The sequence below is a fragment of the Bidens hawaiensis genome, unplaced genomic scaffold (genome assembly GCF_021521415.1).
Source record: "Bidens hawaiensis isolate Kalapana, Puna unplaced genomic scaffold, B.hawaiensis_p1.1 tig00027599_1, whole genome shotgun sequence".
Taxonomy (NCBI): Eukaryota; Viridiplantae; Streptophyta; class Magnoliopsida; order Asterales; family Asteraceae; genus Bidens; species Bidens hawaiensis.
Window position 1 is genome coordinate 118,168 of NW_027494479.1, and position 26,076 is coordinate 144,243.

At 34.9% G+C, this 26,076-nt stretch overlaps 2 protein-coding genes across 5 annotated transcripts in view; both read right to left on the bottom strand.

Annotated features, from left to right (window-relative positions):
• Positions 1–6,170: 6,170 nt before the first annotated feature.
• LOC143575735 (ABC transporter C family member 3-like) lies at positions 6,171–25,155 on the bottom strand. 4 transcript variants are annotated; one of them, XM_077060029.1, is made up of 12 exons: positions 25,119–25,155; positions 9,996–11,799; positions 9,462–9,548; positions 8,771–9,370; positions 8,522–8,686; positions 8,138–8,435; positions 7,840–8,054; positions 7,656–7,752; positions 7,447–7,589; positions 7,290–7,353; positions 6,475–6,714; positions 6,171–6,397 (listed from the first exon to the last, which is right to left on the bottom strand). In XM_077060029.1, exons 2-12 carry the CDS (start codon positions 11,775–11,777, stop codon positions 6,285–6,287), a joined length of 3,804 nt encoding a protein of 1,267 aa, XP_076916144.1. In that variant the 5' UTR covers positions 11,778–11,799; positions 25,119–25,155; the 3' UTR covers positions 6,171–6,284. The 4 variants fall into 4 exon arrangements, with proteins under 4 accessions (XP_076916144.1, XP_076916142.1, XP_076916143.1 ...); XM_077060027.1 differs by having other exon boundaries at positions 6,175–6,397; positions 7,447–7,752; XM_077060028.1 differs by lacking the exon at positions 25,119–25,155 and adding an exon at positions 13,546–13,571 and having other exon boundaries at positions 6,175–6,397; positions 7,447–7,752.
• Positions 16,303–26,076, bottom strand: part of LOC143575736 (putative DUF21 domain-containing protein At3g13070, chloroplastic) — a 67,092-nt gene continuing 57,318 nt past the window's right edge. The window contains exon 15 of the mRNA XM_077060032.1: positions 16,303–16,348. The gene's annotated coding sequence lies outside the window, so the exon portion shown is untranslated. The remainder of the gene's footprint in view (positions 16,349–26,076) is intronic.

Sequence of the window (26,076 nt, forward strand, 5' to 3'; positions counted from 1 at the left end):
GAGGATATTATGTATGTGGGGGTCCTTTTTTTGGGATTTTCAATGGAGGCTAGCCTCTCTCCCAATCCGTTTTGAGGTCTTAGGTTTATATTCAGCAGAAGATGTTTCCACATATGCTTTCGTAGCATCGAGAGCACAATCTTGGAAGTTACAGGACCACATTTTGTGGGATTGTGGTATTGATGGTTTGGATTCAGATTATGGGCGTGCATTGGATTGTTTGTATAGTTCACTTCCCGATCTTGATCTTGGTGAGTTCGCTAATAAGGACACCGCCCCCCTAAAGCCCAACATGCTTTAGCGAGTGCCCTTTATAGTAAAATCGTCCAAAGTCTGGGATAGGAGTTTAACTTATCAACTCGCCAGAGAGCGGTGTTAGAATGCCTTCAGGCTCCACATGCTCAAGATTTCTTGACCATCATCCCCATCGAAGGGTTAGGGCAACACATGTCGGCAGTGGAGTATCGGGCCATTCTTAAATATCGTTTAATGATCCCACTATTCCCGGTTGATGAGCCATGCCCGGTGTGCCGTAAAGTTTGTTTGGATAATTTTGGTGAACATGTCGTTCATTGCAAGGAGCTTCCGGGTTTTAAATATAGACATGATTTGGTCAGAGATGCCATTTGCGATATGTTGAAACGAGCGAGGATCTCGGCAAAAAAAAGAAGCTCCCGTGAATTTCATGTCAGATCCCCTTGAAGGGAGGTCTACTCTTCGGCCAGCAGACGTTCTTGTGTTTGGATGGGCAGGGGGAAGCACGCTTGTATTGACCTTACTGGAGTATCCCCCCTTGTTGGGCTTAGGGATACCGGGTTTGTTGTTAGGCATGCTGTGTTGAAGGCGGAATCAGGAAAAATTGCTAAGCATGACAAAGCATGTGTCGAGAATCAACACGTCTTCATTCCTTTTGCTTTTGATACATTTGGTTCCCTTGCCCCCGAAGCTATTACGTTTCTTAAAAGAGTTCAACGGGTCATGCACAGTAATTTATCAACGCCAAAGAACTGTAACTTTGTTTTTAGTAGGATTGGGTTTGCCTTTCAAAGGGGGGTGACAGCGCAGCTTGTTGCCCGCTTATCCACCTCTCTATTGTAATTGTATCCTTTAAAAAAATAAAAATTAGTCAATGATAATAATACAAGAGGAATGTAAAAGGATATTACAATATGTGTCAACTCCTGAAATATACGGAAGCATAGAAGGAAATATATATCTCATAAAATAAGGACACAATCATTCATTTTAATAAAAACTTCACCATTTTGTACATTATTTTTCTAATCCTGGATCAACCTTGATAGTTTCTTCCAGAATCTGTAATATCGTCACTAGGTTAATTGCTATGGTAGACGCGTAATTGGAGATTTGGCTGTTGATGGTTTTGGAGGACGACTCGACTGTGATGAGCCATTCACAACTGATAAGCCGACCTGCTGGAGCATGGGGAAATTATTCCGGCTCGATGGAGAGGAAGCCGGCCACGTCGGAGCCATTCACTATTACAACCATGGAAAATCTTAAGAGAGATAGAGATAGTGGCTGTGTGAGAGAGAGAGAGAGAGTGTGTGTTTGATGGGATATATTAGTTTTTTTGTTTATTTATTAAAGGATTTTTAATTAATAGGTAAAATGACAGATTTGCACTCATGTGTAAAGCAAATGACTTAACTGAACGAGAAAAATTAACTCAGTTAGGGTCAAAGGACAGACGGTGTAGCGTTTAAAAACGTAAAGTACTAATCATGTCAATTTTTAAGATAAATGACAAACACTGAAATTGAATGCAAAATAAAGGACAATATATATATATATATATATATATATATATATATATAGAAACATGATCAAATACATTTATTCTTAATATGAAGACGGTGAGAACCAATTTGTTCTTATGATTAGGTTTATTTTTATAGGTGGTTGCTGCTATTTTTTGTTCGTATTTGCTAAATTTTCGATTATGAGACGTTATAAGTATTTGCTTATTTATATTTTGTTGTTATTATTAGAATTTTTGCTTTTGCAGTTATAAGTATTTGCTGGTATATATTGTTATTATTTTGTTCTTGATTTTGATTCTTTTGTTGTAATTTTTAGGTTCTTTTATTTGTTATTATAAGTCATTGTTTATGTAGATTGGTATTGTAGTTGGTATTGTTTCTTACGTTCGCATTTTTAAATGAATTAGCATTATTTCCTACGTACTCATGTTAAGATCAAAATGTACATGAACCTTCCCCTATATATATATATATATATATATATATATATATATATATATAGGGTTGGTATCATTTAAGAACTCTAAAAAAATTAAGAACTCTTAGGAACCCTTAATAAACAAACATTTTTTTTAATTTTTTTATATATTAACATTATTTAAGAGTAGTTTTTATCATATTTCATATAAAAAATTTTGATAACATATATTAATCACAAGTTTACATATATGTAAAATTTATGTACTAACAAATTTACATAGGTGTAAAACAAAACATACATATGTATAAAAACTAATTTCAAAATTGTAATCGTAGATATAGATATAAAAAAATGATAAAACTACTCTCAAAGAACATTAACATACAAAAAAATTTATAAAAAACGTTATTTTTCAAGTGTTCCTTCAAGTTCTTAAATAATTTAACAGTTCTGTATTGATACTCATCCTATATAGGGTTGGTATCATTTAAGAACTCTAAAAAAATTAAGAACTCTTAGGAACCCTTAACAAACAAACATTTTTTTAATTTTTTTATATATTAACATTATTTAAGAGTAGTTTTATCATATTTCATATAAAAAATTTTGATTACATATATTATGTGACATTCGTCAATTTCGGGTCACTTTTGTTATGTAAACCCGACCCGTTTGTAACCCGAATATTTCAAATATATAAAATATTGGATCTTGTCATTTAAAATATATAAAATATATAAAATATTGGATTTTTTATAGTATGCATTGTTTGACCATTTAAACATACTCATTTTTCTGCAAACCATAAAAGAATCTTTATACCCAACCCTTCACTCTTTCCCTATATATACACACCCATCTTCTTCATTTTACTCTTGCTACATCTACAAAAACTCTCTTAAACCTCCATAGATCCAAGGTTGTTTTATTTATGTATTCTTGAAGGTTTGACTTTCAAATGTCAAACCAAGTTTCATCTTTCATTCTTTTTAGCTTATGTAGTCTTATTAATACTTGTTTATGGTGGTACAACATATATATAATACACACCCCTTGTTTCCTTTGTTAGTTACTTCACCGACTCCGGTTGGTTAAGTTTCGAACGTCATAAGGCAAGGCTTCATGAAGGACTTCGTGTTCTTGATATATATACACACACATAACTTATTTATACATATTAATTATGCCTAACATCTGCTCATTTTAGTTTGTTAGTCACATTTACAAGTCTTGGGTGTGGAATCCATCTATGAACTCATTGTGAGATGGAAACCGAACCAAACCGAACTTTTGTTAAAAAGACTTGTTGTTGACCTTTTTAGTTGTAGAACTTAAATATTTTCATTTGTACATTTTATACAAGATCTATGATATATGGGTATGTAGAATCCATCTATGAACTTGTTGTGAGATGGAAACCGAACCGATCCGATTTTACTCGCTTAAGACACACAAGTGTGTTTTTAGCTTTCAAGATTTGTATATTTATTTAAAAATAGTTTACAAACTGATTTTAATCATTTTCTTAAGTACGTGGAAATGTTGGATCCAACTTGGTCTCATAAGATAGTTGGACCGACAAAACCGAACACTCGCTTAACGTACGTTGTTAGTTCTAAAACAATAGATCAACATACTTGGTTAAGTGTTATTATGTTTTAATGAGTTATCTCATAATAATTAATATTTTGGAAAGTTGACTTTGGGTTTGACCATTTGTCAAGACCCGGACCGACAACCCGAACACTCGTTAGAAACCCGTTTTAGTATCTTTGTCCCAATGGAACTTGCATTTAGCATTTTTCTCACCTTATTACTTAACTTGGGTTAAGTAAATATTGAGGTTAGATACTTTAACCTGGTTTCGAGCAAACTTACATTTTTAAAAGGTTATTATTATAAATTCTTAAATAGTTACATTTTAAACCTTGAACTTTAAATTTTTTACTTTTTGCAACAATTATTTTATTTAAAGATATTCAAGGCAACCTTTCTAAATCCAAGACTTCTTTTATTTTAGGCTTCATACGTTAACTCGTCTTTCCGACAAATCTCAAAATAATCAATCTTTCAAGTTATTACTTGAACGTGAGTAACTTCATACCCCGTTTTCTATCTTTTATTTTGGGGGTGACATTTCATCTTATCTAAACTAAATGTTTTATACTTGGATCTTAAACCACAAACGTTGTCGTATACTTTACTTGAATAATTGTTCGATTTGGTGTTCTATGCTTAATTGTCTACGTGTTTATCGCTTTTGGATGGTGGAACTATAAATCTTAGACCATTTGGCAACCCCTCATGGCAAGGTGTCGTTAACGTAATGCAATTAACGATAACTATAAAATCCTAAACTATTTGGCATCCCCTTATAGTTGGGTGTCGCTAACTTGTTAGCGATAACTATTTTATCCAAGTTTATAGCTATTATTTATGGTTTTGTATACTAGTTTTGTGGCTTTTCATACTATATAACTATTGTTCAAACTTATTAATTGCTCACCAACATTTGTGTTGACAAACTTTATTTTATGAAATGTTACAGGTTTGCATCTAGGTTGATTTGATGATTGTGGAGGAAATGAAAACCAAGACCTTTAAGTTATTTAGCAAAAATAAACAATATTTGATTTGCTATATTTTGTTATATCTTGTTGTTGACTATCTCTTGAATATTGTTATGTGACATTTTCGATGTTGTGAAATGAAATGAGTTTGTTAAATATTGTCGCTTTAAATTAGTGTCATGCGCTTATGGGCAATCGTTACACCTCGGCATGTTCCGCCGCCTTTGGTCGGGGTGTGACATATTAACATATTAATTCTAACTTTATAGAGATTTACTATAAAACGATTACAATAAAGTGGCAGACAAACGGGCAACAAGCTGCGCCGCAACCCCCTTTTGAATAGCAAAGCCAATCCTGCTAAAAACGAAGCTTTGGGACTTAGAAGCTGAAGAGGTTCCGTGTACGACGTGCTGAACCCTACTCAAAAATTTCACAGCCTCTGGGCCAGAAAACAAAATGTATCAAAGGCAAATGGTAGAAAGACATGTTGATTATCTAAACAAGCTTTCTCGTGTTTAACAACTTTGCCCGATTCAACCTTTAACGCAGCCTGACCCATAACAAACTCACGGTCACTGAGCCCAACAAGAAGAGACACTCCTGTAAGATCCACACAGGCGTGTTTCCCCCCTGCCCACCGAACACAAGAATATCAGCTGGTCGTAAAGTAGACCTCCCTTCAAGAGGATCCGTGAAAAAGTTAACAGGGGCCTCCTTTTTAGCAGAAGTCCCTGCCCGTTTAAGAACATCACACAGAACATCCATAACCCAATCATGTCTGTATTTAAAGCCAGACAATTCTTTGCAATGCACCGCATGGTCACTAAAAGAATCCAAACAGACCTTGCGACAAATTGGGCAAGGTTCATCAGTCGGGAACATAGGAATCATTAACCGGTACTTAAGGATAGCCCGATACTCCAAACCCGACATACGTTGGCCTAATCCTTCAATGGGGATGGCCGTTAGAAAATCCTAAGCCCGAGGAGCCCGAAGGCATTCAAACACCGCCTTTTGGCGAGGGGATAGATCAAACTTCACTTCTAAACTCTTGACGATTCCACTAAATAAGGCACTCGCCACAACATGTTGGACTTTGGGGGGGGGGGGGCAGTGTCCTTATTAGAAAACCCGTTAAGATCAAAATCTGGAAGTGAAGTACGTAAACGATCCATCGCACACCCATAATCAGAGTCAATATATGTAACTCTGTCTTGTCTTGTTTTTCTGAGGATCTGATGTTGTGTGATAGAGTGTCGGGTGTGGTGAGTCATCCTGTGTTCGAGTTACGGGTGGCTGAATCGGTTAAACAGATGACTATTGATGAGCTTACTTGGAGTCCTGCTCTCGGGTAATTAATAATTCTCATTTTTGTCATTTGTAATTAGTTTTAAAGTTCAAAACATGTTACAACTGCGTTAATATACTTGAAATTTGAAATATTTACCATAACAACATTATTCGAGTATTTCCGCTATTTTTTACAACTAGAAGTCGATCTCGTATTCAAGAATCATAGCTAGAACAAGATCTTCCACGGTACTCTGCGACAAGCTTTGCAAAGGAAGAAGATTTGTTTTCCAACAATTTTAAAGGTGAGTCGAATTCCTCAACCAGGCCTGCAATAGAATTAAAGACTTTAACATAACAGAAAATGCAAATCACTAAAATTGAATTTATGGTCCGTTGATCAAACCTTGTTCCATGACTAAAACCATGTCACCATTGAGCACAGATGTGATCCGGTGTGCAATTGTGATGACGGTAGAGTCAGAAAAATGCGCGCTAAGTGTCTGTTGTATTGTGTGGTCGGTTGATGTGTCGACTGATGCAGTAGCCTCATCAAGCACTAAGATCTTGCATTTCTTGAGTAATACTCGGCCTAAACACACTAGTTGTCTTTGACCCACACTCCAATTCTCTCCATTCTCGTTAACTACCAACAGTTTTGTGAATAAGAATACAAGGGTAAATTACATTTTGCGTCCTTTATGTATAGCCATAATTTGCAGATTGTGTTCTTTCTAGTAATTGGTGTTAATCCTTTCTTTTACTTTTCTAAAAATAACTATTGTTCTGTTAGTTTTTAAAAACTACCTTTTTTCTGTTAGCCTTCTAAGAATGTTAAAAATGAACATTTTTCTGTTATCTTTTTGAAAATGGTCAATTTCTTTTAGTTTTAAAAAAAGGATCGTTTTTTCGTTAGTTTTTTTAATTAAGAGTGTTCTTTTTATTTTTTTTTTAGAAATGGCCATTTTTCTGTTAGTTTTTAGAAATGACCATTTATCTGTTAGTTATATTAAAAAATATTAATTTCTGTTAGTTTTTAAAATTGATCATTTTTCTGTTAGTTAACTACTAAACATCAGTTAACGTAAAAAATTAGTGTGACAGCATATGAACTTCAGGGAATATATTTATTGAAGTTAAAGGACACGATCTGCAACTTGCCTCATACGTAAAGAACGAAAGCTGTAAAGGATTTTGTTTGAAAGTCTTTGAAATAAAAACCTGGTGAATCAAGTTTGCCTTCCTTCTTCCTAACTTCATCTCCCAGTTGACACTGATCTAGAGCCTAATTATTCAAAAGGTACAAGTTAAAAAGAGGCAATATTAACATATATTGCATAATTCTATACATTATTCAATAAGAACTCAGTCTACCAACCTCCCAAATCTGTTCATCAGTGTACTGTTCAAGCGGGTCCAAATTGCTTCTAACACTCCCTTGAAACAAAGTTGGATCTTGAGGGATTATACTCAATCTTGACCGTAGATCATGAAGTCCGATTGATGATATATTAATCCCATCTATAATAATATCTCCCCCGGTCGGTTCAACGATTCTAAAAAGTGTTTGTATGAGAGTTGATTTACCACTTCCCGTTCGTCCCACAATTCCCGTCTTCGTTCCACCACGAAAACTGCACGTAATTCCTCTTAACACAAGTGGCATGTGCGGAGCATATCGTACCTACACATTTGACATTACACACACACTAGTAAGTTTATATAGCTTGTTTTGAGGGTAAATTGGTAATTTGAATGCGGAAACTATTACCTTAAGATCGTGTATGTCTACATTTCCATCCGACGGCCATGAATCGTGGGGCCTACATGTATCTATAACAAGTGGCGCCTCACTAGGTATAGATGTGTATTGAAGTATTCTTTCAACAGAAATGATACTATTTTCCATATTGCATAGTTTCCATATTACTGAAGCTTGTATTATGTTTAAACTAAGCCCGTAAGTCACTGCTAGCCCCGCGATACCTTCAAGATTAAAGATAATAATATCTTAAATATGTAACATATATGAATCAGTTATTAGGGTTTCATAAAACTCGATTACTTACTTGGATCAATGATCTCATTTGGGACATTAATGAGCAAGAAAATTAAGAAAAAGGCGAATATAACAGATGACAAAAGCTCCACCCGAAATGATAACCACTCGATAGCACCCGCACTGTGAAACTTTGGTCGGGAATAATTATCAGTTAGTTTCATATTTGTGTCTTGAAATCTTTGTTCTTGGTGGAAGCTTCTGATGGTGGTTAGACCCGATATGGTTTCTGAAAAATGTTGTATTATTGGGGCTTTGCACACGCCGACTAATCGTGCTAGCTCTCGTGCTGAAGATATATAATATTGCTAGCACAAAATATTATTATTCGGCTATTAATAATGCTATATTATGTAATTTGAAATTTGAAATTTGAAGTTTATAGCGACGGTACCTGTAACCATATGCAAATAGCTATAATGGGAATGGAAACCCAAATCAGCTGCCAAGAAACCTGGTACATCAATACAATAACCGCTAGAAGTTGTATAACCGCAAATGCAAAAACACCAACTGCATTTGGAATTGTCAAATCCACTGTACTTTGATCTGTTGATGCCTATACGAAGGTAATAATGACATTATGTTCATATTTTGTTATTTACTACTAAATTAATATATATTTTTTTAAATATTGGCTTACTCTATTTAAAATGCGCCCGCTTGGTGTTGCATCAAAGAAAGACATTGGAGCACGAAAAATGCATAAATGCATTTTATTAAATAGTAGGTTAGCCGCCTTATAACCAGCGGTTGTAAGACACATTGCTCTAACAAATATGCAAAGCATGCTTCCAAATGCTAAACCGACATAAACGGCTATCAGTGTGGTGCCTCCGACTGGGGGCACCTCGTCTGGCGACACGGGTGATGCCCAAGCCAACCAGTAATTGCTTGCAACTTGAAGTGATTCAAACGCTATTGCTGCAAGCAATAAAAAAGGCACAAGGGCACCACCATATGCACTTGTAATGTATTTCCAGTAAATAGAAAAACCGGCACTTCCTTGTTCTCGTTCTTCTTTCTGAACAATTTGTCCTTTTGTCTCGTTTGTATCGTCTGGTTTAACCTCGACGCTATCTTTTTCATTGACTTTTGTGTTTTCAGATTCTAAGTTTGTGTTTATCGAATCGATCATTGATAAAGCTTCATTATGTGCACCGACGAGTTCCATAAAGTCACTTCCTGAATCAAGAATGTCATTATACTTTCCAGCTTGTTTGATCTCTCCACCTTTCATAACCTTATTTGAAAATACAAAACAAATTGACCCGTTTAAGATAAAAAAAATACAACCCAAATCGACCTGTTTGTAAAAAATCTCAATAGCTCACCAAGACAAGATCAGCTGCTGGCAAGAACTCTACTTGATGGGTGACGTAAATAACCGTTTTTGATTCTAGAAAACCGAGCACACATTCCTGTGTTTGCCAAGTTTATGCAAAGATTAATTCCCTAGTTTATACTATTAAAACTTATGATTTCACCCAATAGTAATCAAGTTTTTAAAGTGTTCTATTAAAGTCACTCATATTTCATTAGGTATTCCAATCGTGTGTTAATATTTTTTATAAATGTTTGAATCGAATGAGGAAATGAAACATATATGAATCTTGGATATTAATAATTGATTTTTTTTTTCCATTTAACCAGAACCAAGATTCATGTGTATTTCATTTGCCTCACTTAATTTTAACTTTTTTAATATTTATAAAAATATTATATAGAATTAGAACACTAGAACACCTATGAAAGTGAATTGACTTTAAGAAGCAAAAAAACTTTTAGTGACTTTCGTAAGACAACTGAGAAACTTGGTTACTACTCTGTAAAGTCACCCGTTTATCAAATTATTGAACTTTACTCACTTTAAAGAGATGGCTACCCGTATGAGCATCAACCGCACTAAACGGATCATCAAACAGATAAATATCAGCATCTTGATACAAAGCGCGCGCAATCTGCAACCTCTGCTTCTGCCCACCACTCAAATTAATCCCTCTTTCACCTATAACCGTCTGATCGCCGAAAGGCAGTATCTCAACATCTTTTTTTAAATCACAAGCTTTTAAAACCTTATCATACTTCTCTGTATCCATATCCTTACCAAACAGTATGTTCTCTTCTATCTTCCCACTTTGTATCCATGCAGATTGTGCTACATAAGCTTTTGTACCATTAACCTTAACAATTCCTGTCACTTTACTCACTTCACCTAAAATACACGACAGTAAACTCGATTTACCTGATCCAACGGTCCCACAAACCGCAACCTTCATGCCATGAAAAACCTTGATATTTATGTTTTTTAAAGTTAAATTGTTGGATAAAACAACCCATGAAAAGCTTCCATTAATGACTTCAACCGCAATATCAGAACTACCACGTGGAGATGACTCAACCAGACCAGAATCTAACTCGTCAAGATTAAGGTACGATGTAATCCGGTCTAATGAAACCTTAGTTTGTGCAATCATAGATATGGTGTCGGGAAGGTTGTAAATCGGTTGTTGAAGTATTTTAAACGTTGCAATCGCTGATAATATCTTTCCAGACTCGAGTGGTGCCCCGAGAAGCATACATGTTGCGAATGTGATCGCAGCTATGAAGCTCGGGGCGACCCAAAATATTGATATGATTGTGGTTGAGGTAGATAATAAATATTTCAACCATTTTGTTTCGGTGTTTCTAAGTTGAAATATTTTGGACAAAAACTTCATCTCCCATGCTTGAAGTTTAAGGATCTTCATGTTTCTTAATATTTCCGAGCATTTAACCATTCTGTTATCTTTGGATTTCATTAACTCATCTTGAAACTTTTCTTGTAACCTCCCTAGAGGAAGATTGATCAGCATTATGATACCGATCGTGACTAACGCAGAAAGCGAGGCTATCCCAAGGTTACGATATAATATTATTAGCGCGATACCAACTTGTAATATCACTAGCCATGGATCATGAATGTACCAACCGAAATCACCTATTCGTTCTGCATCAATGGCTATGAGGTTGGTAATCTCACCACCCGATTGACCGACCGTTGACCTGCTCGTAATGGTCAAACCCTTTTCGTAGATCATTGCCACGAGTGCAGCCCGAGCCCAGATCCCTCCTTGTTGAAGCTTAAAGAACCAGTGTCGTTGCGAGACTGATTCCACAACTTTGGCAAGAAAGAAGATGAAAACGAAAAGAAAACCTTTAAGGTTAGATTCCCGGTTTTCGTTAAGGAACTGGACGAATGCATCTATGAGATACGGGCCCACATAAGATGCGAGAGTATAAATAACCGCGAGTATGGCTGTGATTAATATGTCTTTCCATGTTGTAATAATCAAAGCCGTCACGAGGTTTAAGGTTGTGAGTTTGTTGTTGTTGTTGATAAGCCGATCGCGGTGTAGTTTGTTTTTTAAAACGGGGAAGGACCCGTTTGCACAGTCAGGCCCAGATAGGTCGGGGATGTCATCGAGGTCTAGTGGTTTTTTGCGACCGATGGATATCAATGGGCTCAACCAAGAGAAGGTCAAATGGCTAAAGATGCTGCATTCTGCGTAAGGGGTTATAGGTTTGGAAGTGTGAGTTATTAAGAGTGGCTGTTGAAGATCATCATGATTTGTGGGTTCATTTGTATGATCTTGATGACCATTCTGCATTGCAGTTGCTAGCTGTGTGGGCCTGTAAAGCAATTGTTTCATTATTGTAAAAAATCTTTATAACTAGTTAAAACTTAGTGAACTCTTTTATTTTAGTCAAACTAATAAGAATAGCAATGAGATTTCATAACTTTACCATTTAGAAGTTAGAACACTCAATATAATTAAATATGAAAATTTTTATACTAAGAGAATAATATTAAAACTAAACAGATTTTTTAAACCGAAAAAAAAAGAAGAAAAAACTGCATACAAATTTGATCGAATAATGTCGAAATGTTTAATATATAACTAACATTAAAACATTTTTTACAATTTAACTATTTAACTATTTTTATAATATCCATATCCCTTGTTCAAGTAGCTGACTCTGTTGGCGGATTTAGAGGTGCACAAACCAGTTTTTGGGCCCAAACCGGTTTGGTTTTGGTCAATGGAAGTCAAAACAGGTTTTTGCTCAAAGCATTTAGATTTGGAAACTGGTTTACAAATGTGGAATGATCGGTTCAGTTTGAAATTGGTATTTAACTGATTCGGGTTGGTTTTAACAGGTTTAAAACCAATTTCAAGAAACGAGTTCTCAAACCAGTTTCTTTCCTCACCTTAGCAGTCCAAAACTGCTTAATAAACGCCTATTAATGAAATTTGAGGCTAATCAAGAACATGTTATTGTATACTAACTTGAATATTACAACATATAATAGCTGTTGGTTCACTTGTTGTCTGTTTTTGTTTTGGCATCATACAATTTTTATGCTGTTTTTTTATTTCCACAAATTCTAAAGCTGACAAAGCCGTCACTATTGACCCCTCATAAATTGGAAACTGCCAACATCTACACTCTTCTTCAAGCCGTAACCACACAAGACTTTTGAGGTGCATAAATGAACATGTGTGTGAGCTATTAGACTACCCGCAAAATTTACAGCTCATCTTTTCACATGCAGGCCTAGTCGGCATGTCACACCAGCTTTTCACAAACTCATTTTACCCTGAATGCTAATGCTACCTTACCCATCATTCCCGCTTGCAATCTATTTTTTTAATACTCAATATTTTAATGTGAGACAATTTTTTTAAATTAATAAACCACATGTAGGCTGTAGCTCTACGTGCGAAGACCTCAAATGCATGGCACCCCCATCAAGTGATGAAACTTGGACGAAAACGTTAAAGAGGCCGGACGAAAATACGTATAAAACAAATTCATAAACAGAGTGGTTGGGCTCAAATTTTCAGACGAAAACAGGTAAAATTACACTATGTATGAATTTTGTTAGATATAACTAGGTAAGTTAACACAACTGCGGGGAAAACAGAAGGGGTCTGGGCCGCACCTGGCCCCAACTATCCCATCGCTGCCCTCCTGTGTTCTGAAGCGCCACCTCAGTCACAGATGGTCTCCAAACTCAGCATTGAAGGTAGTCTTAGAAATATATGATTACAGTCGTAGAAAGAAGACACGAGTGATTTGTTTAATGTTTTATGTTTAAATATTAAAGTATATGTATTCCATTCCATGTCATGATTGATGGTACCTCCAATAATAAGGCTACACTGATAAAGCTAGCAGCATGTTGACTAACTTTACGATTAAACACTCAACAAGGATCTTTATATCCTTTAATCGCCTTAACAACATAATAAATATTTAATACCAATAACCATCAAGTGTGTTTAGACTTTAGTATTGCATACTAGCTAGAAAATAATATTTTATTTTAATAATAATTAGAAAAAAGATAAAATGCTTAGCAAGAAGGCGTACCTCTTGTTGTCTTCAGTGTCTAGTGGTTGAAAGCTGCTGACGATGAAGGCATATACAATTCTTGTATGTATATATATTCAAAGTCTTGGACACGTGGTGACTCAACATTCTATACTTTTTCCTTTTTTTATTTGTTCTAGATTAGTCTAATTTCAATTCCTTAAAATACCTTAAACTAAACTTGTACCTATAACTCTTACAATCGGTTTGATTTTCGGTTTTCCGGAGTTAAGGATTTCAGTAAATGAATAACCAAACCGAATGGAATTCAAATTCACAAAACTAAACATTATTCAGGTTAACGTTTACCCCAACCCTTCATTGAATTCGAGTTATCCACTACTAATTTTTCAAGTTGAACCGAATTAGTGAACACGTTTAATCTAATTTTAGTTTGGTTTCAAATCATTTTGAATTTAGATCACGGTTTCAGATATCTTATTTTTGACTTTTTTAAATATTGATTTTGCATAATACATATTTTATTTTCATAATACATAATACATATTTTATTTTTGTCAGTGTCATATTTGGTGTTATAAAAGCACCAAAAGACACATGACCGGAAAAACGAGATGGCCGGAATCCATGGCGGCGGTGGCTGCCGTGGCGGCGGCGTGGTGCCGGAGGTTAGGGGTTTTGATCGGAATGATTTATGGGTGCGGTGGTTGAATTATTGAAACGATTGGTGGTGGGATTTTAGAGATTTGAGGGTTTGAGTGATGAAATCTAGGGTTTGAGGATTTGAGAGATTTGATTACTTGTTATGAAACTGATGATGAAGATGATGATATTAAGAAGGATTACTTGGTGGTCGGTTTGAGGATTTGAGATTGATGATGATTAAGATGAGATACTTATGAAGATGAGATGATGTTGTTCTAATATGAAGATGATATGTTGCTATTGATGTTATGAAGATGAGATGAAGCTGTTGATGTTACTTGCTGCTGTTCTACGATTATTATTATTATTACTATTATTATTATATTTATTATTTATTAAAAGAAGTTACTAAAATACCCTTAATATGTTGGTATTATTACTATAATACCAACAGTCAACTGACGGAATGGCACAGACTGGCCCGCCCATATATCACAGACGTCCAAAATGCAAAATTTTGTTTTCAGTGGCTATTCCGTGTCCCGACAATATATCCCAGGGAGTCAAATTGGAATTTTCTCTTTATTTTTTGAATATGAATACAACAAATTTGATTGAGCCTTACTCATACGCAGTGTTTTAAAAACCGGTTCAAACCGGCCGGTTGAACTAGTTAAACCGGATTTCGCCCAGTATGCTTGAGTATGGTATTTTTGACCGATTTGCTAGAACATCGTACCGGCGGTTTTTGTCTAAAATACCGGTTTTACTGGCAAACCGGTTTTAAGCCCGAGAAATTTTTGATATTTGCGGCCTATATTCCTTCGAAATTACTTTTAACCCAACAATTAACAATCAAACGTGTAAACTTTAAGACTATCTTTTTAAGATTGAGTGATTTTGCATTATTTTTTAAATATTGATTAACTGTTGAATTATTTTTTGTTCTAGTAATTATTTAGTTTTGGGTTATTTTTTTATTGAAGTTACATTTATAGAAAATTATAAGGTAAACTATTTAACCGGTTGAACTTCCCGATATAACCGTAAAACCGGTTGTATCATTTTTTAGCCCAATCCAATTTCAAGTAAAATACCGGTTTTTAAAGCATTGCTCATGCGGATCCTTTATTCTTCATTTCCTATGTTTTTCTTCACTCGGACCAATCCCATTTTGTCAAGCTCCTTCGGTTTATTACTAAAAGTGGTATTTTTTTGTTTAGTTGTTAAGTTTATTACTAAATATGGTATGTTTTTGGTTGTTATTTTAATTATTAAAAATTTTTCCACTCATAATTCCGTTTAATTTGAAATTACACGATAAATTTGAATTCGTGACAGATTCAAACTTACTTAAACAACCTGACAATTCCACTCATTGTAAACAGCAATTGCATCAGCAACAGATAACCAAACAAGTAATATTAACAATCTTAACCCAAAATTAAACAAATTATAGTACTTTTTATTCACTAATTCAAATCAAAACAAATTAAATATAAGGTAGCATCTGGTAGGTTTAAATGAGATGATGAATTGAATGAACCATTGTGATGAAATTAAAAAAAATATAGTTTAGTTGATCAATAAAATAGAATCACCCATTATATAATCCATTTCATCTCCTCAAGAATACCACAAATTCAATATATCAAGCTCCCTTATTTTTTGTTTATTTTCCATTCAATTTCCTCTTACATCACCTCCACCCCCCACCACTACGGTCACCCGATGCCCACGCCATCCACCCCTTCCACCTCCGCCACCACCACGATTACCGCCACCAACCACTACTAGTCTACTACCGTTGCTACCCATCACCCACCACCGCTACCACCCACAACCACCACCACCTGCCACCGCCACTACCCATTGCCACCATTACCCTGGTAGTTACTACCATTTTTATTACTTATTTTTGTCATTTTTTTCTGTCAATCAGACAACACAAAGTAATGATGCATTACATTCTCACATAGAATGACAATAGTTCATTTCATTCATTCATTTGTTCATTCAATTATTTGATTCATTTTATTCACTCGTCTATTTTATTATCCTATACCAAACTAAACCCTACCTAAATATGTTAACTTTCCTTTCAAATATTGAGAAAATGATATGGTTTCATTTTTCTTTCAGTAACCTTGCGTTCATCAATTCCCATGAATCTTCTTTTCTACATCTACTCTCAATATTTCATATCAAATTAAAACCAAAAAATCCCTCTTTCATTTCATGTTGTGGAATTACATCATCATCCTTAGTTATAGCTCTTTTTTCACCGTCGTCGTCGTCATCATCATCACCACTACTGTCACTGATAGTGATGGTGATGATGATAGTGGTGATAATGGTGGTGGTGACGATGGTGGCGATGATGATGATATTGATTGTGGTAATGATGATGATGTTGGTGATGATGATGCATCGCCATCATCATTGTCGTCGTCATCATCGTTGTCACCATTATCATCGTCATAATCACCATCACCATCACCATCACCATCACCATCACCATCACCATCACCATCGCTCCATTTCCTTTACCCAATTACTGGAACTGGTTTCTTCGTCTCCATTTTATCCTCACTGATCACCCATTCAAACCTAACTACACCAATATTTTGTTGCATTACTCGCTAAAATCTACACACCAAAATATCCTCAGAATATTTTTAGGGGTGTGCATGGGTCGGTTTGGAGCTCAAACTAAAAAAAACCAATGGTTTTCATAATGGGTTACGTTCATTTTTTATTTTTATTTTTATTTTTTGCTTTTCACAACGGGTTCTATTTTTTTTCCCAGTTTATTCCATTTCCTTGTTAGACCATCCGTAATGGGGTCTAGTTGTGGCGTTATTCGGCAAAAACGCCGGGGGAACACCCCCCCACCCCTTCAACGTTATGGGTTGGTTTTGTTGGTGGGGCGTTTTGTACAAAACGCTTAATGGGCACAAACTTTTAAACATTCTCACCATTTGACCGTTGGGCTTAAACTCTATATTTTCTCACACCAAATTCCCTATAAAACCTAATCTATGGATTCTCCCACTTCTATATATAACCAATTTTTCAGGCCCGACCGACAAGCCGAAGACGATGCGAAGGAAGAGGCGGTTACGAGTGCGATTGTGCTTACGACAACTTATATGAATTCTATTAGCTCTCCTCCACCCCCCTGGGTTTAAAAAAAACATATACGAAACGACACCGTATTTACGCCAATGACCGGTTGATTGCAGATTACTTCAACGACTCGCCGAGATACAAGAACATAAAGACTTTTAAGCATCGCTTTTGGATGTCTAAAAATTTATTCATGTGCATCACCAATGATTTGGAGCGTGATGTCACGCACCGCCAAATTTTCAGCTCGTTTCACCGCGTTTCCGGAACTTTCTGGTGCGTTCAAGAGACATCCGGAGCTGCTGGAAGCACCCATAACATGCTGGACCAAATGGGACTTTTTGGTACAACGTAGAACAGCCCACAACAGACCTGGAACAACCTAGAATGGCTGCACAAATCTGCCATGCGGAAGCTACTAGAAGCTGCCCAAAAGATGGTTCTAGAGCTGCACATTTCAGCCCCGAAATGGCTGCCAAATGAAGCTTCTAGACCAGCCCACAATGATCATGATGGCTGGATATTTTGCTGCCACAAGAACCCTCTAGATCAGCCTTGAATGGCTGGATATTTTCTTAAGAAATCTCTAGATATCAACATGTATAATATATGTTTAGAAGGATCTAGATTAAGAAGGCTCTAGATCAGCCCTAACTAGTATAAATAGGTAATGTTAGGCTCATTTTGTAACAACCCAAGCTCTTGTATTCATAAACACTTGTAACTTGCCTTTCTAGCAATATAAACTCTCTTTACTTGTATACTTGTTCAAGTTCATCATCTTGATCAAACACAAACACTACTACTTGCAACATTGCAAGGCAACACATTTACTAAAGACTTCCGCTGCCAAAACACTACAAACCTAACCATCAAGGCTTACTTAGACCAAGTTCTAAGGCCGCACGCGAGTCAAAGAAATAACTCCGTGACAGTGAGCTTGATTACTTTAAGCAAAAACTGACGGTCGAGGGACGCTAGGATTCACAGCTATTCAGAAGGTTACGTCAGCCATACGCGTGTTCGCCTACGGAAACACGTCTGACATCAACGACGAATATTTAAAGATGGCCAATAAAACAACTCGGGACACCTTGGAGTATTTTTGTTACGGTACATTTCATTTTTTAAAAATAATTATATCACTTGTTTACTTTAATTAATTATTTAATAAATTGTATAAAATATAGGAATATTAAAACTATATGGACCACATTATCTAAGAGAGCCCAACTGGAACGATCTACAACGTCTTTACGAGGTACATGCAAGGGTGCATGGTTTACCCCGCATGATCGGGAGTGTAGATTGTATGCATTGGGAATGCGCTAATTGCCTAACTTCATGGCTAGGTCAATACACACGAGGTGACCAAAATGGACCAACGGTCAGCCTTCAAACGATTTCTTCATACGACCTTTGGATTTGGTCAGCATTCTGTGGTGCTCCCGGGTCCAACAATGGCATAACCGTCTTAGAACAACCCCTGTGTTGGAGATTTACATCTATGTGATTGTTCCCGTCACTTCGTTTTGGGCTAACGATAATTTCAACGATCATGGGTACTATCTGTGCGATGGAATATATCCCGCTATTATCGTGAAAAATTTAGAGACCCGTTGGATGAAAAAGGATAATATTTTAAGAAAGTACAAGAGTCTGCGAGAAAGGATATCGAGAGGTGTTTTGAGTTTCTTCAACAACGCTGACATTTTGTTAAAATCCTTGTCGTCTATGGTCTTTAGAAAGAATGAAAAGTGCTATCTATGTGTGTATCATAATGCATAACATGATCATCGAAGACGAGGGGAGAGCAATATGTCCAACTTTCATATCGAACTCGGATCCACAACAAACTCCAGCAAGTATGGAGCAAAGACTTGAAATCGCGTATTTCGTGCGGTCAAGAGAAATACATAACGCACTAAAGGGGGATTTGGTTCAACATCTTTGGATGAATCGGCGTTTGCCAGGTGAAAATGAAAACCAAAACAAGGGCAACAATGAATATGAAGACGAGATCGATGATGAAGGCGATGACGACGACGAGGGTGAGACAAGTAGTTTTTGTTTTTATTGTAATGTAATATTTATTTAATAAAATATTATTATTATTTGTTTACTTTTAATAAAAAAACAAAGAAGTGTAAAGGTGACTGGGCGCCACGTGGCACAAAATGTCCAAGGCTGGAGAGTTATGACTACACATTCTTTTTGCAAAATTTGGAAAGGCTGACTGGGCGCCACATGACGCAAAATGCCCACACGTTGAGAGTTATGACTACACATGATCTTAGCTCTAAAACTTATAACTGATTAATTTTGACCTACATATTTTTTTAATATATAAATGATTGATTAACTATTACAAATTAGGGGTCGAGATACTGTACAATAATGTCTTAACGTACGACAGGTACGCAAGACACTCAAAGGCAAACAAACAAAGGAAAAAAATACCAAAATGCTTAACCAAAAAGCTAAAACGCTCAGCCAAAAACTAAAACACTCAAAAACGGTTTTCGTGAAGAGTAGTAAAAAATTTGATCGATTAACGATCCAAAACTTTTTATTTCGGTGAACCAATGATTAATTGGATATATATTGATGATTTCGAGATCTTGTGATGTGCTTTTATGGATCAGTTTCGTGAAAAATAAGTATTCTTGTATTCTTGTACGTTAAGCAATTATTGTATTGTATTTTTTCTCTACAAATTAGGGCCTAAGAGTTTCTTTTAATAAATAAATAATTATTATTACAAATTTGGATCTAAGATTTTTGTTTATATATAATTAATTACTTATTACAATGTTGGCCTAAATACCTTTTGTTGATAAATGATTTACTAGTTATTACGCATTTGGTTCTAGAATATTTTTCGTTAAGGAACCGAGCGAATGCATCTATGAGGTACGGGCCATATAAGAAGAGAGTGTAAATAACCGCAAGTATGGATATGATTAATACATATTTCCATGTTGTAATAATCAAAGCGGTCACGAGGTTTAAGGATGTGAGTTTGTTGTTGTTGATGGCCCGATTGTGGTCAAGTTTGTTTTTTAAAATTGGGAAGGTGCTGGGTGTGAAGTTTTTAACTAGAGTAGAGGATAATACTAAGCGGAGGATAATCTTAGTAGAGGTTATCCTGTAGTAAGGGTTAGAGGTGTGCATGGATGTTTTGTATGTCCAGCTAAGCCCTATAATTACCTTACAAGAATACTTATTTCGGTGAACCAATGATTAATTGGATATATATTGATGATTTCGAGATCTTGTGATGTGCTTTTATGGATCAGTTTCGTGAAAAATAAGTATTCTTGTATTCTTGTACGTTAAGCAATTATTGTATTGTATTTTTTCTCTACAAATTAGGGCCTAAGAGTTTCTTTTAATAAATAAATAATTATTATTACAAATTTGGATCTAAGATTTTTGTTTATATATAATTAATTACTTATTACAATGTTGGCCTAAATACCTTTTGTTGATAAATGATTTACTAATTATTATGCATTTGGTTCTAGAATATTTTTCGTTAAGGAACCGAGCGAATGCATCTATGAGGTACGGGCCATATAAGAAGAGAGTGTAAATAACCGCAAGTATGGATATGATTAATACATATTTCCATGTTGTAATAATCAAAGCGGTCACGAGGTTTAAGGATGTGAGTTTGTTGTTGTTGATGGCCCGATTGTGGTCAAGTTTGTTTTTTAAAATTGGGAAGGTGCTGGGTGTGAAGTTTTTAACTAGAGTAGAGGATAATACTAAGCGGAGGATAATCTTAGTAGAGGTTATCCTGTAGTAAGGGTTAGAGGTGTGCATGGATGTTTTGTATGTCCAGCTAAGCCCTATAATTACCTTACAAGAATACTTATTTCGGTGAACCAATGATTAATTGGATATATATTGATGATTTCGAGATCTTGTGATGTGCTTTTATGGATCAGTTTCGTGAAAAATAAGTATTCTTGTATTCTTGTACGTTAAGCAATTATTGTATTGTATTTTTTCTCTACAAATTAGGGCCTAAGAGTTTCTTTTAATAAATAAATAATTATTATTACAAATTTGGATCTAAGATTTTTGTTTATATATAATTAATTACTTATTACAATGTTGGCCTAAATACCTTTTGTTGATAAATGATTTACTAATTATTATGCATTTGGTTCTAGAATATTTTTCGTTAAGGAACCGAGCGAATGCATCTATGAGGTACGGGCCATATAAGAAGAGAGTGTAAATAACCGCAAGTATGGATATGATTAATACATATTTCCATGTTGTAATAATCAAAGCGGTCACGAGGTTTAAGGATGTGAGTTTGTTGTTGTTGATGGCCCGATTGTGGTCAAGTTTGTTTTTTAAAATTGGGAAGGTGCTGGGTGTGAAGTTTTTAACTAGAGTAGAGGATAATACTAAGCGGAGGATAATCTTAGTAGAGGTTATCCTGTAGTAAGGGTTAGAGGTGTGCATGGATGTTTTGTATGTCCAGCTAAGCCCTATAATTACCTTACTGTAAACGTTGTGGCTTCCTCTCCTTTGGAGGTATATTGTGTGTTCGTGTTGTTGATAGCCTGATCGTGGTCCAGTTGCACTGTCAGGACCGAATATATAGGCCGGGGATGTCGTCAAGGTCTAGTGGTTTTTTTTTTCGACCAATGGCTATCAACGGGCTCAACCAAGAGAAGGTCAAATGGCTAAATTAGTCGTCAATTACGTTTCATGTTTTATTCTTTATGATTAAGTACGTTGGATTTTTTGAGTTAATTCTAACATATTGTAAAAATTAAATGGGCCGTTAAAAAAAAGGAAAATTAAACGGGCTAGAATGAAATTCAAATTCTATCGTAAAAAAACGCCCACAGTAAGATAAAAGATTAATTTTAAACAAATTAAAAATAAAATATAAATACATATATGGAGAAATGTATTAAGATTTTTGGCTTGGATACCTTTTGCTAGAGAGAATATAATTGATTGGGCTCACAATGATTAACTTCGATTCTTCGAATATGTTCATCCCATCCCAAATGGAAATCGAACAACTTTATATTAGCTTTATTTAGTTAAGCTTTATTGTAATACAAAAGAAACAAAATCGATCAATAGATGATATGTGGTATGTTTGGCAAAACTAGCTGGTAGCTGTAGCTGAAAGCTGTTGGCTGGTAGCTGGAAGCTATAGCTGGTAGCTGTTAGCTGTAGCTTTTTAAATATATTTAGATGTTTGGCAGAGTAGCTGGAGCTTTTAATAAAACGTATAAAATTACTAAAATGGGCATAACTAAAATCAATAATAGTAAATGTATTTATTTTGAAATGTTATTTAAGTAAATTATCATACTGAAAGCTTGTAGCTCTTTTTAAACGCTACTAGTAGAAGCTTTAAGCTTTAAGCTTTTTCTCTTGACCTAAAAGTTTCAAGCTCCTTGAACCAAACAGAGCTTTTAATTGAGTATGAGTTTTTTTCTTAAAAGCTTGAAGCTTGTAGCTAGGGCTGTAAACGAGCCGAGCCGAGCTAGAGTGTGCTCGAGCTCGAGCTCGAACTTAATCGAGCTGGCTCGAGCTCGGCTCGTTTTCTTTATCAAGCTGAAAAATCGAGCTTGAGCTCGGCTCGTTTAAAGCTCGAGCCGAGCTCGAGCTCGTCGAGCCAGTCTCCTTTAATTTTTTTATTTTTTATTTTTAAATTTTTTAATTTCTTCTTATACAAATTTTGATATATAAAAGATAAAAAAAATATAATTTTAACATACATATTATAAAAAGTTAATAATTAGAACTTTATAAGTTTTATTTTCGTTATTTTTATAAGGTTTTATGTATAACATAATATATGTATAAGTATGATATTATTATATATAGATATTAAAATTTAGGGTTTAATCTAAACGAGTCAACGAGCCGAGCTAACGAGTCGAGCCAAAACCGAGCCACGAGCCGAGCTGACCCTGGCTCGAGCTCGGCTCGTTCAGAAATCGAGCCGAGTTGAGCCGAGCTCATTTAGAATCAAGCTTTTTCGAGCCGAGCTTTTTTCGAGCTATTTTTGATCGAGCCGCGAGCTTTTTGAACACCCCTACTTGTAGCTCCTAAAAGCTTCATGCCAAACCGACGGTGTCTCATAAAAATCGAAAAGTATACCAATGAAAGCCCTCACATGTTAACAATGAAACGTGCAATATAAATTAAACATATAAGATGGCCAAGAGTGTTTTTTAAACATTAAGGATGAACCTTGACCTAAAGAATATATTATGTAATTTTGCATTAGACTATCAGATATGAATGTCTCTTTGCCTCTCAGTTTATAGTGTCACGTCAGCGACATATCATACCCAAATCTACGTCACTGTTTTTCACAATACCAAGGAAATGGTCACCGATTTACCACTTTTATTTTTTTAATAAAATAATAATTTTATACATTTAAGATATTTAAAAAAATGTAACATAATACTACATATAAAATATTAAATAAAAAAGAAAATCGTTAATTATTTTAAAATTATATTATTAAAAATATTATAATACATTTAAAATATTAAATAAAAAAGCATTGTATAAATTATAAAAAAAAAACATAATACTAAACATAAACATACTAAGTAATATATACAACTAGTTTGATCCTCCCGTGTTACGGGAGTTTATTTAAAGTTTTGTTTTTAATCGTTTTGCTATTTTATGATGATTATTTTATTTTTAACGTAGTTTTGTTTCAATTTAATACATATATATTAGTTTGTTATTATATTTTTTAACGTTGTTTTTATCAGTTGAGATGTTTAGATTTTTTAGATTTTTAACGAACAAACATAAACAACCACGAGCATGTTGATTTTTTAAAATGTAGAAACATGAACACAAATATCTGCCTAATGAAAAAAGAGGCATTGATTTAGTTGACGATAGTGGGTAGTATTGGAACTTAACCGACGATGGAGATGATAGAACAGTAACGAAGAACATGTAAAGCAAATAAATTAAATTAAGGTTTGATAATGAAAGTGTTTATCAATAAATGAGATCTTACAACTCATTTGAGGGCTATTAGAGTTTGGTAAAACACATAACCCGTGAAAATTATTCTTTAATAATTAAGGGGTTATTTCATAAATAAATGAGATGTTATAACCCGTATAAGGGTTATCCGGGTTTGGTGAGACCCATGACCCGTGAAAGTTATTGTTAGTTTATGAAATATTTTTACAATTAAATGAGATGTTATAACCCATTTAAAACTATCCGGGTTTGGTGAAACCCATACCCGCGAATTCGGGTCAAATGCATGAGGAGTCTCCATTTATAAATCAAGCAATCTGGTGGCTCTAAAGAATTGAGGGAACAACCTTAAAGCGACACCTAGGATTTTATGGTAGACAATTATATAGATAGTTAGATTTAGTAAGATATTATGTGCAAATGGTTTTCCCATGTAATGATTGATGGTTCCTCCAATAGTGATTTGTTATATGTTTATTATTTAAATACTAAAACATATGTATCCCATGTAATGATTGATGGTTCCTCCAATAGTATGGCTACACTGATAAAGCCTGTTGACTAATTTTGCCACCAGACAATTAAAAGTTTAAAACACTCGTTAAGGTTATCTGCATATTCATCCTTAATTGCCAACAACCACCATAATAATTAAACTATCTTCTGCTTCTTCTCTCATACACAGTCACACACGATTAACAAGTGTGTTAAAACTTTAGATTTACAAACTACAAATTAATAATACTAAAAATAACATATAGTTCTAAATTAGAGAGCAGATAATATAAAATTAAGTACAGATAAGAAGATGTTGAGAAGGAAGGGCGTACCTCTTGTTTTCCTTGGTGTGTCTAGTGGTTGAAAGCTGATAAGTATGCAGATACAATTCTTGTGTGTAGGTCACCAAGTGTATATATATTCAAAGTCTTGGACACGTGACTCATACCTTTATTTTATTATTATTCTGTTTACTTCATCTAAATTAGACTAATTTCAATTCTTTAATTACCTCAAAGTTGTGCCTATCACTCGCGCAATTCGGTAAACCAATAACCAAACTGAACATTTTTCGAAATTCGGTTAAGGTTCACGCCTATAATCCGAGGGCATATGTAGTGGGCGAGAAGGAAGGTTTTGAGGCTACAACACTGTTACATAGGGGCGACAAATGGGGCGAAATGTGTGTGGGTGGGGGGGGGGGGGGAGAAGTTCTTGTCGCCCACTATGCATGTTTGTTATATTATTATTATAATTTGTTTGTTATATATATATATATATATGTATGTATATATTTATGGGGCTACCAACACCATTACACCCCTAAAACAAAACCCATAATTTGCTGACTGGGCGCCACATGACGCAAATCACTCTATTTTGTAGCCCCTCCACTACACATAGCCATTGAATTCGATTTATCGACTTTTAATTTCTCAAGGGAAACCAAATTATTGAACACATATCTTACTACTATATTAAAACAAAATAATGTTAACATTTGACATCTTTTTAAAGTGTCCACATATGATGACACATAAGCTATTTCTAAAATTAAACCTTATTCAAAGGGTCTTACTAACCACGCCGCGCACCCTCTTATATGCCATGGATAGTGCTACCCGTGGCATATAAGGGTATTTTCTAGAAAGACATTTTTTTTTGTCTTTTTATGTTTAATTTAATTTTATTTATTTTAATTATTGTTTTTTATTTTGTTGTTTTATATAAAAAAATATTCTTTTTTATTTTCTTTATCAACAATTATAAAAATTATAACGAAACAATGTA